Below are 14,728 nucleotides of genomic sequence, written 5' to 3'. Positions count from 1 at the left end.
AAGAGCAAAGGCATGGTACATATATACAAAACACGGGGAACACGAAGTGTAAAACTCTCTCCTCAACACACTAATAGTAATTACACACACACACACACACACACACACACACACACACACACACACACACACACACACACACAATACTTCGTTAAATCTTCACTAGACGAAACACTAAGTTCGTTTCTTTCTGTGATCAGTTTTTTCTTTACTTTCTCATTTTCGTGGCTAGCATTCCCGTCATTACGGTAAAGGGAATTATTACTGTCGTGTATATGTCAGTTAACTCGTGGTGTACAGTGTCAAGCTTTCTGCCTGAATTACCAGTCAATCATGGGGACTTTAAGGGCGAGAATATTACACAGTTGGCAGGGATTTTGGCCTCTGGCTGATGTGGGTCAGGAGTGCAGGCAGTGACACGCTCTGCTGGGTCGCTAGTCCCACCGAAAATGTCATTTTTTGTATATATATATATATATATATATATATATATATATATATATATATATATATATATATATATATATATATATATATATACGGAGTTGATTGAAAACGCATGTTTATTATAATCATTATACAGTAATAATGACAGCTTCTACGGTTATTTCCTGTATCTGTGTGTTGGGAGACGTTCTGGTGACATAGTGCTAATGGTATAAGGAGTTTATCTCACACTGGTTGTTGAATACTCAGCTGTTCAAGGCGACTGTTTGGTTCTGGTTAGGGAAGATTCCTACCCTCTCACTACTGGTGGGTTACTGGTGCTCTTGCTCGTGTGTTTCAAATCTTTCTGTAAAGGAATGAAGCCCCAGGGTGGGCATAGGGTGCCTGGGATGGGCTTGGGCATATGGTGTCCAGAGGTGGGCGTATGGAACCCCCGGGTGGGCGTATGGAGCCCCGGGGGTGAGCGTGAGGTGCCCTGGGGTGGGCGTATGGTGCCTCGGGGTGGGCGTGTGGTGCCCTGGGGTGTGCGTAGGGAGCACCTGGGTGGGTGTAAGGAGCGTAAGGGTGAGCGTGTGGTGTTTCGGGGTGGGCGTATGATGCTCCACCACTACATTATACCTGTCCGTCCCATCTCGCTCCCCATTCCTTGTTCCTTTTTGTCCATTCTATTCCATGCCCCCATGTCTGCCTAGTACTTCAAGCGATTTTCCCTTTTAATCCAGTCATTTCTCCCCTTTCCTGTTCTTTCCTCTTTTTTCGTACCCTGTTTTCTCCCCTTCCAACCCCCCTCCCCCATTCAAGGGATGATGGTGAGGGTGACTGTGTTATCGGTTAAAGGGGTGGACTGACGTGTTGTGGTCAGTGTGTGGGCGAGGCTGTGGCGGTAGCGGTCACCTGATCTAGTGAAGTGTACTCCCCCGCACCGCTGAAGTCCCCGAGAATCAAGACAATACTCACATACCTGCGTCACCGGCCCGGTTACCATGGTGTTATATAAATATGGATCTCCAGTTGACAATTTGAGGCCAATAATAACCCAGATGATTGTTAATGTCAAATATCACCTCATGCCCTAAATCTGACCTCTATTTTTGACCTGTAATGACCTCCAGATATGTTGTCATCACAGATCCTCACCCCTCAATGTTTGTAACTTTTTTTTTTTTTTTTTGCTTAGATCGTGGTCATTAAATGTTGACTATTGTATGCGCCAGTACTCTTAGTGAAGAACTGCATACAGATTTTCCTGAGCGTGAACAACTGGTACAAGTCACGGCTTATTTTACAACGAAGTAAATCTTTGCTGGAAAGCTGACCAAAGTAACATTTCCAGCAAAGATGGTGACTTTGGACGTTACCCGTCGAGCGTGATCGACCGCGTCTACTCCCAGGGGGCCAGCCATCTTAGTGGCAGTCATGGATATGTAAATAATGTCTCTTATTTGGATAGTTGCACAATAAACAAAATATTTGGCTGTTATTTTGTTATTGATCGTCACAAGTGAATTTTTATGGTTTCTGAATGACTGTATTACCAAATCCCGTTCGTACTTAAAGATGGACCTCAGCTTTCAAGGGCATTTTAGCGGTAGACTTGATGATGTAGCCCCGCAGTGGATGACAGTTGATGAACGCTACATCATGATAAACCCGTCCCAGTGACCTACTTCCCGAGCTTCGGTGACTGGGACAAATTTTTCTCCTAATACAAGTTTTTCAGGTACGACTGCCACTGTTTGGGGTTGATCCTCGTGTCCTGTTGGACACTTGTTTCTTGCCTGTTAACATGGACCAGGGGACTGACCGCACGTTCACTCCCAGAGGTTTATGCACTGTGTTTAGAGTCGCCGCTAGAGGCATGGCTCATGCCGTCATGCTCCAGTGTTGTCCGCCACCACCAGAGTGATCTTGTCTTCCCTCCTCCTCCCCTTCCTTTGCACCTCTAGCAACCAGTGCTTCTGCCGTTGGGTTGTCTCTTCTGCTGGTGATGTGGCGTCTTTAGCCCTCGAAACCTCAATGTTTGGTACTCTTAGGCAGATTAATTTCTCTCTCTCTCTCTCTCTCTCTCTCTCTCTCTCTCTCTCTCTCTCTCTCTCTCTCTCTCTATATATATATATATATATATATATATATATATATATATATATATATATGATTCTGAAAAAAACACGTAAAATTTTATTACACTCAAGACTGGATAAGTACTACAAATTTTGTGTACGTACAGATCTGTCCAGTTTCTTATACAGACCCTCTGCAGTATTGATGTGATAAATCTTTACATTCGTAAAAAGAACATTCAGTGATCTTTCTCTCTTGATCAGAGAGGTGTTAAATTTTGTTTTGATAGTGTGGCCAGGCAGATGGCATCAGCAGTGTGGTGGTGGTGTTGCCAGGCAGGTAACGGAGGGTGCAGTGTCAGGATGTGCCAGTAGACACGGCCGCCGGTGCATGTAATATCGTGGCTTGTGGCCGCTCCTCCTTGTCATTACCTTAACAATGTATTACCCAGTTCATAGAAGGGCTGGGAGGTATTGTTGGTGGTGGTGAGGGGGGGGGGGATGCTGCCGCATTGTTTGTTCCGTAACATTCGCCACCGTAACTAACCCCCCTCCTTCCCCCTCCCAACCCCCTGCCCCAGACATATGACGGACGACTCCCTCCACCGTCATGTGTTCTGTTGTGTTATGGGTTATTGTTTACCTCATTGTGAGTTGAAATGAACAATGACTGAGCGCGGGCAGCACGGATGTGGAGAGAGAGAGAGAGAGAGAGAGAGAGAGAGAAATTATATCCTGATGAGCTCCTGAGGGTCAAGTCTAAGGGTTGGGGAAACGAGAGACTTTCCCCGACCTGCTTTTTGTTGCGTTCATGCGATGAGGCTAGGCTCCAGGCTCTCCTCCCCGTCTACAACACTCTTCCCCTACTCTCTGCAGAGACATTAGGAAAGGGTAGCAAGTAGAAAAATCAGGATGGATAGTGGGGGAACAAAACAAAGTTAATGAGGAAGGATGGATGGATGGAGGGAGGGAAAGCGATGCATTGTGAGAGAGTCGGGTTAAGACATAGTGTCGTGTCCATCATTTGGGTTAGATGGACAGACGGGACTTCGAATATGCGAAGTCATTTACTGTTAAGAGGCTAAGTGTGACTCGCATGTGACAGATGAAATATTGTTATAAGAATGTTATACAAGACTAAATGATTTGGTTTTTACTATGTATTGAGGGTAGTTATTTAAGGGATATTAGAAGTGTGTTAGGTGGTTTCAGCTATCATTAAGGAAGGTAGTACCTCCCTAGGCGGCTGCTGTTCACTAGCTGATGATCGCCCCTGTTGGTGGGAAAGAGAGATACTCAGGTAAACTAGGATTGTAGAGGAACAAGTCAAGAACATACAAAGCAAAGATAAAAGAAGAAATATTCTTGATTGGAATTTTTATGTTAGCATAAAGAATTACAGTCATACCAAATACATGTCATATATCGTTGTCTCGTGTGTGTTCACAGTTTCTTGATGATATGCCAAGGGGTGGGTGGTATTGCATATTACTGCAGTTGCAACATGGTGTCTCATTCTGTTACGTTAAGATGTGAGAAGACAATAGAGTACCAGATATTAATATATTAATTGTTTTCTCCTTTATCTTTATGAAATTACTACTGATAATTGTTGAAAGGGGAACGTTGTTACAAAAATTGTGTAGCAGTGGGACGTTGTGTTAAAGAAATGTGTATAGTGAATTAGTAAACAAAACAATAATGTACTTTGAAAAGTATTTGGAGTAGAGCCATGTCTTATTGACAGGAATTAACATCAACCTATGATGAATTATCCATTTTTATTACACTGATAATGATTTTATTCCCTCTTGCAGGCAGGTGATTATGTCGTGGCCAGCAGTGTGTGTGAGCAATTGGTTCTTGGAGACCACCACGAGGGCTGGGTGGTGTGTGAGCAGCTGGGACGGGCACACCAATATGCAAATCTCACTGCCCGAGCCAGGTTCCTTAACTTTGCACTTACATATGCCACTGCCAGTCACCTGGAAGATCTTCTTAACGCCAGGTAAAATGTAGAAATTGGTAGAAGTACTGTATAACATGTTTACAGCTTATCCTAGGTCCTTGCCTTCATTCCTGAGCCAGCACAGCATGAGAAACGTCAGGAAAGCTTCCAAAATTCACATAATTCTCAATTTATGTAGTATATGCTCTCCAAATTATGGTGATGTAATTTAAGATGCTGATATCTACAATATTTTATTGAATATAAGAAATAAAGCTGTTAAGGTGAAGGAAATTAATCATGAGCATCAAGTTGTATTGTTTAAAATATTTCATTGCTCATTAATAAGCATTAGTATTCCAGCTCTGTAGGAGAGATATATAATGTATTTATGAACTCAGTAAACAGACATGATGTCCCTAAACAGTGATGCATATTAATGGAAGTAATAAAATTATAAGGGGATAGAATTATATCACTTGAAATCTCAGCCAAAGCAGTGTTAATATCTTTGAGTACTTTGTCATGCATTAGCTTTACGTAAAATTGCTGTATTTTCAGTGTATTTCGTGTATCCACATCTCTTAGATTGCTTTGAATTTGGTCTGCTCGTCTAGTAAGATGAAATTAATATTCACTGCCTTTGGTGTAGGTTTTGAAACTTTACTGTAGCATATAAATTACTTGACATGCCAGAAATACCTTACGATGTTTTACTTGAATGAAGAACATGAAGTTTTCCTTAAAAGTAGATTGCTTTACAGGAATGAGGTTGAAATGGCAATGTTATACACAAAAGTCAACACCCAGATGGACACAGAGGACACCACATGTGATTCTGATGATGGTTTTGTTGATGCACCATCCCATGTGAGTAATTTTCTAATTCTTAAATTTAAGATTTAAAAGAAAATAGATTTGGAAATAGATATTAAATGGTTATGAATGTTTTATAAACATTTGGTATGGGAAAGATTCAAGCTATGGTTATAGGTCATTAACACTATGTTGTCAGCACTTATTCCCAAAATTTAAGTATTAGATGCCTCTTATGAGTAAACCTTACACATTTATACTTTCTGGTGCTCAACAGTGCTCCATAAAGAATTCAGATTGATTCAGGATATGATGGCACTGTGATTGTAGTGAAATTATAAATAGTGTGAATCTTGTGACTGTAGTCAATTGTCAGACAAACTTTTGATATGCTATACTTTTTCAACCTGGAGGTTTGCCACTTTTGGTTTTTCTAATTTCATTTTATAGCATTTACATATAGATCATACTTTATCATACTTTTCTTAACTAGATTAATAACACTCCCATGGGTATTATGCCCCTTTTTTACATATACTGTATTCTCCTGAATAAATCATTTATCCATTTCTCTATCTTTTAAGTTCCTGTACCCCATTTCTTGACCTCTTTCTTATGATTGACTCATTATACTTTTTGTGTCACACATTCATGTTTCTGAATTTAAGTGACTGGTTTTTGCTTCCATATGTTGGAGGCAAGACAACATGTAGAATTCCCCGAGAAATGCTCTGAGTATTACTTTTAAATTTTTGAGACACCATTAAGGTTGCTTACTATGGAAATACCTGGAAAGGATTTTGCACTTGCCACCTTTATGCTACATAGAAATGTGTGAGTAAAATTGTGTGATAGATACCGAATGTAGAATGAATTATGGAAAGGAAGATACAATGATTTCAGTGTTTTTTGGTGTAATACTCCATTGTACATTTACATCTCACTAATGGCTTATTATCTTCCCAGCAAATGGATGATGAAGAATTAGATGATACAAACGATGTCAGTTCAGATGAGGTTTCAGAAAGTACAAAAGAACAAAAAGGCTTATTAGAAGGCACTTTGGGAGTAACACGTTCAGTCTTGTCTGTCACAGCATCAACTACATCAAATTTGGTTACCAGCGTGGCATCTAAACAATTTTGGAAATCTGCTGTAAAGTAAGAAAGATGGTATTGACACATTTCAATGTTTATACACTCTTTGCCTAAATTGTGCTTGGTATCACCTGCCAGGTCGTACAAGGTGAATTCTTAGATCAATTATTTTATAGTGTAATGCACATAGAACTGTACAGATATTTGGAATAATGATTGAATAGAGCAAATAGCTTAACCACCCTTTTTAGGAAATTATGATGATTCATGAAGGTCACAAGTATTCTTACAATATATACAACAGATCTTTATCTAACTTTTTTCTTTTTGGCCCATTCCCTTGGTAGTTGGTTGCAGCCATTACATGAGCTTTCATCACGAGGAGAGAGGGATCAGCTTTTTGAAGAAACAAATGTCGACTTTCACCGGCAAGGTTGCCATGCATTTTATGCTGACATTATTCCAGATCACCATATTAGTTCTATTGGTAAGAGTTGAATTTAAGTGGTTAATAAGGTTTTCAGTTGGGGAAACTTTAGTCTTGATCATTATTTTTTTTCCCTCAGTTCTTAGTTTTAAACTACATTAGTATAACAAATTCATTAAGTAAGAACTGGATTATTTTGCTCACATTGAATATTATCAGTGAAGTGGGAAGAAGTGTGAAAGTCATCCTCTTATGGGAAAGAACGAGTTATGACACACAAGGCTTTAAATAATCATCTTTTAAACTTTTTGTTCATCAGGTTTTAAAGGAAAATAGGAGAATTTTCTAATTGCTTATTTGGCACCCTCATAATTAGATGCTTGAGATTGAAGTGACGTGAGATGAAGTAGAATTCTCTTGATTTGAATTATCCCTCACTGACATGTCCCAAGTCATAGCACCTTCTGTACTCCTGCATTACATCCCAGATACATTTGCAGATTTTTTGTTTATCTGTCCTAAAAGTGATACAGAAGTCTTTGATAATTACAGTGATAAATGAGAATATAAAGAATATGAAGGGAAGTAGAGTGAAAAAGTGGTAGTTTCAATGAGTGAATGATTTTAGACTATTTAGTGTTGTGTTAAAAGTGTTCAGTTTGTCACACTTGACATAATTTGAAGGTCTTTATGAGGTGGTTTTAGAGCATTATGCTCTTTCTGTACTTTATATAAATTTAATGAAAATAAAGGTAATAGAAATGATGAAAATTTCAGATACATTAGGTGGGAAATAGTATGTAAGTACTCATGGTAAGAGAAAAAACAGAAGGATTTATAAGGTAGAGATTAAATTTTGTCATTTAATTAGATTATAACTTTATGAAAATGGTAGAGGATGGTTGTGCAGAAATTAAGGAGTATTACCCACATTTCCAAATGCAGGCTAGCTGGATGCTTTTTCAAATCCAAAAATAAAGATATAGGAGTAGGATAAAAGCACTTGACATGATACTTCACAGGAAATGGTCAGAGTGGCTGAACATGCTTATGCCACGACTGTTCACCTAAGAATCTTGTATGTGAACATGAGGGTGCACAAAACTAGCTGAATGCTTTAAGATTAGAACATGAGGGTGCACAAAACTTGGTGAATGCTTTAGAATTAGAAAAGTGTGAAGAAATCAATTATTGATTAATTGATATACCTTTTAAGAAAAGCCTCTATACATCAAATATTTTTCTATAAAGTCTTGAGTTACCACAGACCACTTTTTAGAGTGAGGTATCATTCTATATCTATTATGACAGGTTGGTTTTAGTTGAAAAGTGAGTTTTCTTCAGAAGTTTACATAAGACAAAAAGACAATTTTCAAGGAAAGGCAAAGGAGATTGTTAGATTATCAGTGCTATTAAAGTCAGACTGTATCAGAACAATATATATGTAGTATATTGCGAAAGTAGACTTCATGTAAGTGCAAAAGTATATCATGAAGTTGAAAATAAGATTTATTATTTTATAGACACAATGCAATAACTTTGCTTCATTTAGTAGTCTTCTGCATTCAGTGTGCTGTCATCCACTACCCAGTGCTAGTTATTTATTTGTTTCATAAATAATGTTTTTCATATGTATTTTGTAATTCTTAATTAATTGTTTTTCATGTTAGGTGCCAGCTACAAGAGTTATGCTCAGCCTTCTATCTCCAACCCAGCTTTAGAGTTCTCTCTGGCCCTTCTTCGCATTGCTCTCATTGAAGAAACCCTCACTCATGGCAACACAATCAAGACAAATAAAGCTGGTATGGTACTCTTTTTGCATTAAATTCCAGTGTCATGAGTTCTTTTAACAACCTGTTTTGGAATATTAATATGTCTGAGATGGTTAAGAGAATTTGTTTTAACTAAGAATTACATTACTAGATAGTTATTTCATTTTCCTTTGTGTATTTACAAATGTCCATATTTGTGACAGTGGTAGTTGAAGTAGCACGAGCAGTACTGCGAGAAGACTTGCTTCTTGGGCTATTTCTTCTCTTTATGCTAAGGGAGCCTGAGGATGGTGGAAATGTTTTGCACAGTCTTCCGCTAACTGATGTCTCACTACAGGTGAGTTTAGCAGCTTCGTTTAAAGAGAATCATGAAAAAGTAAGGTGACTGAATATGTAACATATAAGAGTGTGTTTAAGAAGAAAGTTGAGAGTAAATGTGAACAAAAGTAAGGTAATGAGATGCAGCTGCAGGAGGATGAGGCAGAATAGTTTTGAGTGCAAGCTTGAATGAGGTGGATGCAAAGGAAGTGGACTACTTCGGGTATCCGAGAGTGGACTTAGCAGTGGATGGAACCATGGGAGCTGTAGTGAATCATAGGTTGGAAGAGGGGACTAGAGTCCTGAGTGTTATGAGAATGTAGTAGAAGAGATTACCATTTCTTATGGCAAAGATGGGTATGTTTGAAGGAAATGGAATCCTGATAATGTGAAATTAATATGAATCTTTGGTCATGAACATAAAAGAAAGGGAGAAGGATGAGCACATTGGAAATTAAATACCTGGGGCTGGTATGTGATGTGAGACTGGTTGATCATATAAGTAATGTTAGATTAAGGGGACTGCTGAGGTTGTTTTCAAATGGTCAAGACATATTGGGAGTTTGAGCAATGAAAGACTGACCAAGAAGTTCTGTGTCAGAATTGGAGAGTATGAGGAGTGGGACACCAGGAAAGAGATGGAAGGATGGAGTGCAGGAGGTTTTGGCAGTAATTGGACCTGAGCATCCCGGAGGGCAAGAGATATGCATGGGATAGATTGAATTTGATCAAACTTGTAATGTTGATGCAATGTAATTTTAATGGGCTGAGCCAGAGCTTATGAATCTTTCAAGGTAAACCATAGATTAGTTTGTGGGGCATGATTGTGGATGGTAGGATCTGGTTCCAATACATTATGCATGATACCTTAAGAGTGGATGTCTGCAAATGAGGCAAAAAATTACAGTAGGTTTGCTTTATGGACTGCCCTTAGTACTTACACACACATACTCATATGTTGAAGTTAGTCTACATGAGATAAATAAAGAGCCCTGTAAGCTTCTAAATATTTTTGAAATAGATTTTTTGGTTTTTCTGAATGAAATCAAATTTGTAAGAATCAAAATAGACTTCTTTCACATTTTTTTTTTTTTTTGTTACTAATGCAGTACATCTTATAATTCACAGTTGACCCAGTATTATTATGCTCTACAAATTTACACAAGTCTTCACCCATGGACTCAACCTAGTATTGCTCCAGTGTTCCTGCATGACCCATCAGAAGTTATTGCACATGTTTCATGTATAATAGACAACTTAAACATATCAGAACTAAATGTAGAAGTAAAACAGTTCATAGAATTATTCAAGAGCACTCAGGAGCTAGTAGCAGACTACGCACAGGGCCAAGCACTTCAGCGACTTGGTGCTGGAGTGAATATTGACAGATTTTTAACTGATCCTGGCTATAAAGAGGACACTGTACTTGGCTTGGCAATGACATTGGACAGTGAAGTTTTAGATTTAGCCATCACATTGGCCAAGAAGTATGAAGTTTCTCTATGGCAAGTGTACATGACTCACTTGCAATACCTCTTTGACTCTGAGATTACTACAACAGAACTTAAGCAACACATAAACGACAAGGATTTGATCAAGACACTCAGCAGAGAACCTAAGGAGTTCGTATCACGCATGGAACAATGTGTTGTACTTACAGTGAACGGGTGTGATCATGAACGCCTTCTACTGTACTACTCTCTCATTGAACAGTGTGGTGGTAAAGAGACTGAAAGTAAAATGGCTTCATCCCATATCCAGCTCCTTAAAAAGTTAAAAGGTTCAGCTAAGGGCCTTAATTACAAGTTACTTATAGAACCAAAGTCTGATGTGTTGGCTATCCTTCATCCAGTTTTAACTTCTGAAAATGTGAATAGCCTTGCTAAAGTTGCCAAGAATGTACCATGCAAAGAAGGAGCTGGTATTGAACCAAGCACTGTTTTTTGTGCATGGGCACAGAAGTATTTCTTTGATGTTTCAAAAGGCAAAAAACCAAAGACTTCAAGTGATTGGATACATAGGTAAGGGTTTATGTATTTATCTCTTTTTTTGTTTTATTATTGTTCAAATAAGCCTAGATGTGTACATTGTATACTCTAAATGTGGCTTATATATTCAGTGCTATGAAGACCCTATATTCCCTTGTACATTGGAAAATATCCTTAAGCCTAAGTTTTGAGTACTTTCATTAAGTTAGTAAATTTAGAATCGAGTCTTACTCCTAGATGATTTTATATCAGCCATGATTGCATTAACTCTATGCCGTAAAAGAAATTTATATCAGACTTTTTACCTCACTTAGCTTACTTTTGCTGACCTAATTTCTTAGGAAGATGGTCCCATGGAAGTCCTACATTATGCATGTGAGTTAGAGCACAGATGTGAGCAAATGAGGCAGTTTCTTTCATTCGATTGTAATGCTACCTTGCTAATGCAGGAAATTGTTGAACAAGTATAAAAAGAAAGCTAATTTGAATTGTAATGTTACTCATAATTTTTCAACCTTCAGGTATGAATCATGTGGAGAGTACATGCAGAAAATGAACCCTTCAGACATATTGAAGTTTGTGAACCAACTTATATTATCCGAAGTTGGTACACGAATGGTGCCATTGGAGGCAAGGATAGAGTTCACACGTAGGGCTGTAAAGTTTTGCCAACAGCAGCAAAATAAACAGAAGGTATGCTTCCATGTAATTAAATGAGCAATAGCCGTCTGTCTTTGTAATCCTTTCTCTATCATCATTGCTCCATTATGTTCAAGGGGTGGATCAGGTATATGAGGTTCTGAACATCACGCTCCCACATCTTCAACCCTTGCCTGCTGTGTTAGAGTGTAACATGCACTTTCACACTTATAAAAGTACTTCATACATTTTCTTCTTACACACTACGTTGATTTGTCAGGGAAGACCAAAGTTCTTCATTCATAAATAGATGCTGTGTTCTGCTAAGTTTTCATCTAGTAATGATACCTCCATAAAGCTAATTGTTTCAAGAATTCTGTTTTATTTTCATTGCTTCATACACACTTGATTTTTGCTATGCTATCTACTAAGGTTAAATATACAATGTATCTTACTTATGTTTATTTATTTATTCATTTATTTATTTATTTATTATACTTTGTCGCTGTCTCCTGCGTTAGCGAGGTAGCGCAAGGAAACAGATGAAAGAATGGCCCAACCCCCCCACATACATATGTATATACATACTTATGCTATAGTGATAATTTCTTTCATCTGACAGTCGACTGACAATGGACAAGGGTGGCAGGAGGCATCTGCAGCAGTGGAACACTTGGGGACTCATTTGGAACTTTTGCGTTCTAGTACATTCCAGAAGCTGCAAGGGAGTAAGGATCCACAGCTCAGGAAATATGCCAAGAGGGTATGTTCCCACAAGTTACTTTTTTTAGCCTTCAATGAAATAATTTCTTTTTTTTTTTCAGTTTGGTCTGTGCTGTACCACAGCAGTCTAGTTCAAGAAGCACAAAAGAAAAGGTGTAGAGAAAAAACAATGACAGTTAGGTTGATCTCACCCACACATTGACAAATAGTCATACTGTCTAATGAATGTCATGATTAAACCTGACCTACTGTATGGAAAACAGAATGGTATCTGTCATTCTGGCAGATGATATGTATACAAAAAACATAAATCTAGCTGTTAGCATCAATCTTTTTAATGTTGGGTGGATCAAATACGTACAGGCATGCACTTTTTAGAGGAATTAACTTTGTAGCCCTTGGATCCCATCCCCAACCTCGTAGGTCAGCAAAAGGCAGGGATGCCCTGTTCCCTTGTGTGAAGATTAGTAATTAGGAATAAATAAAAACGGCAAAGAAAAAATCACAGTATCATGCCTTGCTGTAATTGTTTTCTTTTATAGTTTGCCCAGACTGGCAGTAATGAAGCTCAGCTACGAGAGTTGGCAAGTGCAGTGCTTCTGGAGGGATCCAGTTTAGATGTCCTACAAGAGGTGCTCAGTGTTTATCCAGAGGACACTAACACTACACCTGAGGATGTCATAATGGATACCCTGAGGCTTCTGCTTGGTGACTGGAAGGACCATGATACGAAGGTTAGTTGTACTTTATTAGCTTCTGTATAGATAAGTAATTAAACTATGCCAACGTCTGATTACTTAGTAGAGTCATATGCAGATTCTATTCTGGAATCCTCACTTGACCTTTGTCATAAAGGCTCCTATTTCTTACTCCATTTTTTCCTGCCAATTAAGCTGCTTCATACAGCTAATTCAACTCATTGCAAATAATGTTAGTTAATTTATCATCTTGTAATGGGGGGAAAAAAAATTAAGAGTCCTGCAGTTTTTCCCACACCGAAGTGGCATATATATGTGCATATGTAATTTAGGTGATATAGGATATTTGGACACCTTATATTTATATTTATTATACTTAACCGCCATCTCCCGTGTTTGCGAGGTAGTGCAAGGAAACAGACGAGGAATGGCCCAGCCCACCCACATACTCATATATATACATAAACTTGGACACCTAAGTTTATAAATTCTCATTATGAAGTTGAAAGGATAATGAACCATCCAACAACAGACTGTTTGGCCCCACTCAGAAAGGGCAACTGGTTTCCCAGAACATTAGACCATCTGCCATCTTTGCCTTTCCTTTCAGCACTTGAATAGATAAAGAAAAATGATCTAACATGTTGCCACAGTTCATAACAGAAAGGGTAAATGTTAAAATAGTTAAAACTTACTGAATAGCAACAAGTCCAGGACTTGTTAGTCTTCAGTGACCAAATGTATGACTGTTTGTTAAGAAATATACAACTTTTGTTTGTGCGTTCTAGTCATTTCAAATCCAAGAAGCATCCACAGCTCAGGTAATACCACGAGGTAATTCCCTAACTTCCTCTTTTTCAGCCTCATGAAATTATTGCTCTTTTTTTTTCATTTGGTCTGCTGTACTCACAGTCCTAGTTCAATGAGCTATCAAAAATGTCCTAGGTACAAACAACTACATAGTTATCCTCTGTCAACTTGCCTAACTATCTCCCATGTCAAAACTCATAAAACCCTACCTACTGCTCTCGAAACAAATGATCTTTGTTATTCGGCAGATTACTTATTACTAAACATAAATCTACTCTTAGCATCCAACATTGTCATCAAATCCTACCAGCAATCATCCTCTTGCTAGAAATTAACCTTAGTCCAGCCCTTGCACCATCCCCAACATCGTTAGGACAAAGCAGGATTGCCTTTCATACCCTTTTTGATTTCCAGGTAATTAGATAACTTACAAATTTTGAAGAAATCCACAGTATATTGCCTCCCAATTGTATTCCTTCATAGTTTCCAACTGGCAGTAAGAAGCTCACTACGAAGATAGCATGCAAGCTTCACTTGCGATCCAGTTTTTTCCTACAACACCTCCATTGTTTTTTGCCCAGACCACTACTACAATAACCTGGTTATTCATTAATGGATACCTGAGCTTCTTCTTGGACTGAATTACCAATACAAGTTCAGTTTACTGCATTTCTTCATGTAATAACGAAAACTATGCCATCAGCGATAACTTAGTAAGTCATATGCCGATTCATTCTGGTCCCTCACATATCCATACTGTCCATACTTCCAATCTCTTCACCATTTTTTCTCCAATTAAGCTCTCAAACAGATAAATCAACTGAGCAATAACATAATTTATCACGTATGGGAAAAAATTAACGATCGCAGTTTTTCCACACCCAAGTGTCACTACTATTTACACATGTAATGCCTTACATCTCGATAAGATATTTTGACACTCTAATATATTGCATACTTAACCCATTCATCTACCTATATCTCA

General features: G+C 38.3%; 1 protein-coding gene across 1 annotated transcript in view; it reads left to right on the top strand.

Moving 5' to 3' along the window:
- LOC139758307 (NBAS subunit of NRZ tethering complex-like) overlaps positions 1-14,728 on the top strand; it is a 125,124-nt gene that overhangs the window by 99,463 nt on the left and 10,933 nt on the right. Inside the window, exons 25-34 of the mRNA XM_071679535.1 lie at positions 4,325-4,515; positions 5,220-5,325; positions 6,238-6,431; positions 6,716-6,855; positions 8,466-8,597; positions 8,771-8,904; positions 10,014-10,906; positions 11,395-11,566; positions 12,135-12,275; positions 12,778-12,969. Coding sequence (XP_071535636.1) covers positions 4,325-4,515; positions 5,220-5,325; positions 6,238-6,431; positions 6,716-6,855; positions 8,466-8,597; positions 8,771-8,904; positions 10,014-10,906; positions 11,395-11,566; positions 12,135-12,275; positions 12,778-12,969 — 2,295 coding nt within the window. The remainder of the gene's footprint in view (positions 1-4,324; positions 4,516-5,219; positions 5,326-6,237; positions 6,432-6,715; positions 6,856-8,465; positions 8,598-8,770; positions 8,905-10,013; positions 10,907-11,394; positions 11,567-12,134; positions 12,276-12,777; positions 12,970-14,728) is intronic.

This window comes from Panulirus ornatus, chromosome 30, assembly GCF_036320965.1.
Source record: "Panulirus ornatus isolate Po-2019 chromosome 30, ASM3632096v1, whole genome shotgun sequence".
NCBI classification, from domain to species: Eukaryota; Metazoa; Arthropoda; class Malacostraca; order Decapoda; family Palinuridae; genus Panulirus; species Panulirus ornatus.
Note: the sequence above shows the minus strand (reverse complement) of the source record. Positions and strands in the feature narration are given on the sequence as shown.